This window comes from Cyprinodon variegatus, unplaced genomic scaffold (assembly GCF_000732505.1).
Source record: "Cyprinodon variegatus isolate N-32 unplaced genomic scaffold, C_variegatus-1.0 Scaffold649, whole genome shotgun sequence".
NCBI lineage: Eukaryota > Metazoa > Chordata > Actinopteri > Cyprinodontiformes > Cyprinodontidae > Cyprinodon > Cyprinodon variegatus.
The window spans coordinates 158,029-162,625 of record NW_015151102.1 but is presented as its reverse complement, the minus strand read 5'-3'; the positions used below and the strand labels follow the sequence as shown (position 1 = coordinate 162,625).

The 4,597-nt window shown below is 39.0% G+C and overlaps 1 protein-coding gene across 1 annotated transcript in view; it reads left to right on the top strand.

The window, feature by feature from the left end:
- The window catches only part of dnmt3b (DNA (cytosine-5-)-methyltransferase 3 beta), a 39,832-nt gene that overhangs the window by 23,976 nt on the left and 11,259 nt on the right, over positions 1-4,597 (top strand). Inside the window, exons 8-12 of the mRNA XM_015393577.1 lie at positions 130-237; positions 1,175-1,401; positions 1,777-1,810; positions 1,882-2,014; positions 3,574-4,083. Coding sequence (XP_015249063.1) covers positions 130-237; positions 1,175-1,401; positions 1,777-1,810; positions 1,882-2,014; positions 3,574-4,083 — 1,012 coding nt within the window. The remainder of the gene's footprint in view (positions 1-129; positions 238-1,174; positions 1,402-1,776; positions 1,811-1,881; positions 2,015-3,573; positions 4,084-4,597) is intronic.

Genomic DNA, 4,597 nt, shown 5'->3' with positions numbered 1-4,597 from the left:
GATATCAAAAAAGTACTCCAGAGTGTTGTTCAGCATGGGGGTGAGTAGAAAATGAAGGCTAATCATGTTTTGGGTGTACTATTCCTTTAAGACATTTCTCTTATAGGTGAATTCTGTCTCTGATTGCAGGTTACTGTGGCGTCTCTGAAGCCATTCGCAGGATTCAGCCAGTACTTCTGTGCACACTCCTTTGCCACTCTGGTCACTTATCGGGAGGCCATCCTCTCATCATTGCAGGTTGGTATGTCAGCCTGTCCTAAAATTATGGAGCCAAATTGGCCTCATTATGCATGACCAGGATAAGCTTCACACACAGCACGATTCACACAAGCATACAAGATCCACACATGCACAGCTCATGATTCGCCAAAGTATTTTTGGCCCATAAACAATTACAAATAGAATGGCTTCAGATTGTACCAGTAGGTTGTTATCACCGAGTTAATCCTAACCCTAAATCATTCCTTTCCCCCGCCGGAATTTATTAATCTATTTATGTGTAATCTGAAAATAATTTCAGTAGTTCTTCATGTGCTGTAAAAATATATAAATAAAATGATTTGCATCTTGCTCATATTAAACAAACTATAAACAAATAAATCTCATATCCTGTCAACTGGGTTTTAGAATCCTCTCTCTGTAAATATTTAATTCTCTGTGAAAAAATGCAGATCATTCTTTAATAAGATCCTCATCTAACGGACAGGGAATGTTTGTTTTTAAAACTAACCTAGAGAATGATGTATTTTTTGTTTTATGCACAAACTACGACAAAAAACCTGACTAAATCGGGAAATAAAATGACATGCTTGGATGTAAGGAGAACGGAGACGGAGGAAACTCTATGTATTTCGTATTACTAAGGATATGCTGGCCTGACGCGAAACCGGACCGAGGCGGAGCAAAAAGTCCTCCCACGTGGATTACTTTCTTGTGATTGGTTTATACAAGGGAGCTCTGTGATTGGTTGCAAACCATCCCCTGTATAACAAAATGCATTTGTGTATTGAGCTACGTCAGGAGAGTCTCAAGAAAATTGAGACCGATTTGCTCCATATAAATGCTCTAGATGTCCCAGAAGACAACTGAGGGCCAAACCTCTGGTCAAACATCAGGGTAGAAAAGAGGAGTTGTTTAAGGTTTGCATGAAATATTAACACACTCTGTCCTTCAGGAGGCGGCACAGCGCTGTGGAAAGCGGTTTTCTGCTTTGCTTGACGACAGCGAAGAGCTCCTGAAGCAGATGCTGGACTGGGCATTCGGTGGCTTCCAACCATCTGGTCCAGCTGGACTCAAACCCAGAATAGGTGTGATCCTGTCTTCTTTCTTGAAGAAAACAATCTTTGCAGATCTTGTTTCAGTAGTAGAACTTTACTCCATCCTCCTCCTTCAAAGCTCACAGTAATTAGTTCAAAAGTACACCCTCTTGAGCTGAGGGCTCTTCATAAAAATTATTTAAACAAAATGATCCAGTCTTTTCCAGCTGTTAAAAGATGTTAAACAAAGTGTAAAAAAAAAAAAAAAAAAAAAACTCACACCAAAAANAACTCTATGTATTTCGTATTACTAAGGATATGCTGGCCTGACGCGAAACCGGACCGAGGCGGAGCAAAAAGTCCTCCCACGTGGATTACTTTCTTGTGATTGGTTTATACAAGGGAGCTCTGTGATTGGTTGCAAACCATCCCCTGTATAACAAAATGCATTTGTGTATTGAGCTACGTCAGGAGAGTCTCAAGAAAATTGAGACCGATTTGCTCCATATAAATGCTCTAGATGTCCCAGAAGACAACTGAGGGCCAAACCTCTGGTCAAACATCAGGGTAGAAAAGAGGAGTTGTTTAAGGTTTGCATGAAATATTAACACACTCTGTCCTTCAGGAGGCGGCACAGCGCTGTGGAAAGCGGTTTTCTGCTTTGCTTGACGACAGCGAAGAGCTCCTGAAGCAGATGCTGGACTGGGCATTCGGTGGCTTCCAACCATCTGGTCCAGCTGGACTCAAACCCAGAATAGGTGTGATCCTGTCTTCTTTCTTGAAGAAAACAATCTTTGCAGATCTTGTTTCAGTAGTAGAACTTTACTCCATCCTCCTCCTTCAAAGCTCACAGTAATTAGTTCAAAAGTACACCCTCTTGAGCTGAGGGCTCTTCATAAAAATTATTTAAACAAAATGATCCAGTCTTTTCCAGCTGTTAAAAGATGTTAAACAAAGTGTAAAAAAAAAAAAAAAAAAAAAAAGAAATGGTCCACACTGTTTTTTTTCTTCTTTTTCTTTTTTTTTTTCATAAACATGATTCCAAAATGGCAAAACCACGCATGAAGAACAAAGTACATCCATGAAATAAAAGAGCTGTCTTTAGGCAGCCATTGTTTTGGCTTTCTTGCATCACTTTGTGCATTTCCACTGCATAAATCAGAACCAATTTAGATAAATTTGTGTAGAGACAACCCTAAAAACCACTGCTTAAAGTTGGAACCCCTTGATGGACCCAGGAGTAAAGCCTCGTGGTTGAAGGCTGGGAAATGTTTCTTATCAAAGGCATCTTAGCTCTGTCATCTAGTTTTCTGCTGGTTATATATGCTATCTTCAAATTCTTCTAGGAGTTCTGCCAGCCAGTTTTCCTTTCTTTTTTATTTTGAGAGGGTTAGTGCAGCTCGTTTTAACCCCCTCTTTTTAATGCATTTCCAAACACCTTGGAGTTGCAGTTGGAATCTTTTGAATGGTAATCTGTTGTAGGGCTGCAACTTACCACACTTTTTCTATTTGATTGATCTGTGTGTTCTTTTTCCGATTAATCGATAATGAGATGGCAAAAGGTTCCTTAAAGAAGATTTCACACTGAATTTAAACCAAGTGAAGCTTGTGCCCTTTGCCGATTTCTGGATGTAGCATATTAATGGAAGAAAAAATATATCTTGAATGCAAAATGTTTATGTATTTTCTTTACAATTTAGGTGTAATGACTGCTTTGAGTAGGTTGCACTTTCAGCTCAAGACATGTTTTAGTCTCTATACTCAAACATTAAGCAAAACCTAAATTATTTCATTGATAGATTAATCATGATTAATCCCGTACATTTCTTTTTTTTAGCCCTAATCTCTATGATATATTCTCACCAAAATCTGTGGATTCTCAGGCTGAAGCAGCAGGAGGAGCAGCATCTCAAGTTTTCGTTGTATTTTTAGTCATTTGGAAAAAAAATGGTCTTTAGTTTTTGTCCCAACTAGGTCATTTCATACATAAAAACAGTCTAGCTTTAGTTGACAAGTAAAGCCAAAACGATTAAATTTCTCCTTTCTTAAAAATCTTGAAAATATTAATCATGCACCTCCTTATTTGTTTAAGCAATCCAAATACTTTTATGTTTTTTAGTCATTTGACAGTTGTCAAAATGCATAAACTACTGTATTAGACAAAAAGAACTACAAAAAGGTATCCTGTGTCCAAAATTTCAGGAACAGCGTTAATTTTAAGCAATGTTGCTACAAACCTGGGATCTGTTCATCCCTGTTCTTCGTCATGGTGTTGAAAAAGTCATCAGTTTTTGATTTATCTCTCTCTGTTTCCCAGGCTTTGTTAAAACTTGCACTAAGCCAAAGGTGAAAAAGAAACTTTTTGGGAAATCCAACCAAGCTCTTTCCCCCTCCAAGTCAGCAGTTGCTATTTCAGACATCACTAAAGCATGTAGCGTGGTGGTCTCTCTTAAAAAAATATCGTTCACTCCCGGAGATACTTCCTCCAGCTCCAAAACTAATGGGGATAATGAACAGAATTCTGCTGAAAAAAGCCTCAAAGAAGTGAATCCAGTGATGGGCAAGCAGGGAAATGGAGGATCCCAGGTGGAGACCGACAGGTTGGATGAAGAGTGGGAGAATGTGAATAGCAGAAAGGAAAGGGGAGTTTCAGAGAGGCAAAGAGCGGCAAAGAGTGTAAAGAAGAGCCACCGCTGGTTAAATGGATTAGACGACGACGACACATCACCTGACTTTGTTCCATACAGGAAGAGAAGCTGCACCAAGTTGTACAATAAGGTCAACCAGCCGAGCAGCGAGTACACGCAGCCAGACCAGAAGCACAGAGGTAGGAAACGCAATCCGCTCAGTCTCTTCATCTGCTGTTTTAGTCTAGATGCCTGCTCACTGCATCTCACTTCAACACGCATATATTCTTCCTTAAAGAGAGTTAACTGTGTAAAAGTGGTTAGAAATATCCATTTATATTGAATATATTGAACCAATACGTAGAGACAGAAGAGTTTACAGTAATGACTCTGAACCAAGCTCTGGAAATAACACCAGTGAGGTTCTCACATTTTTTTACTTCAATTTTTCTTTTATTTACTTTCTCTTGACCAGCTAATGGATAAACCTCAGAAATACAGAGGAAAGACTTAAATTAGGTGTCAATAGGTTCACAATTTCCCATTCAAACCTACTTCAAACCTTACAGAGGAGAAGATTTTGGTAAAAATCAGCGTCTCTGATCACAATCACAACATTTGACAATTTTTTGAACAAGGATCGGATGCAAGTGGATTCCTTGATGAAAGCAGGGTTCCCACGGGTCCTTAAAAAGTCTTAAAAGGCATTGAATT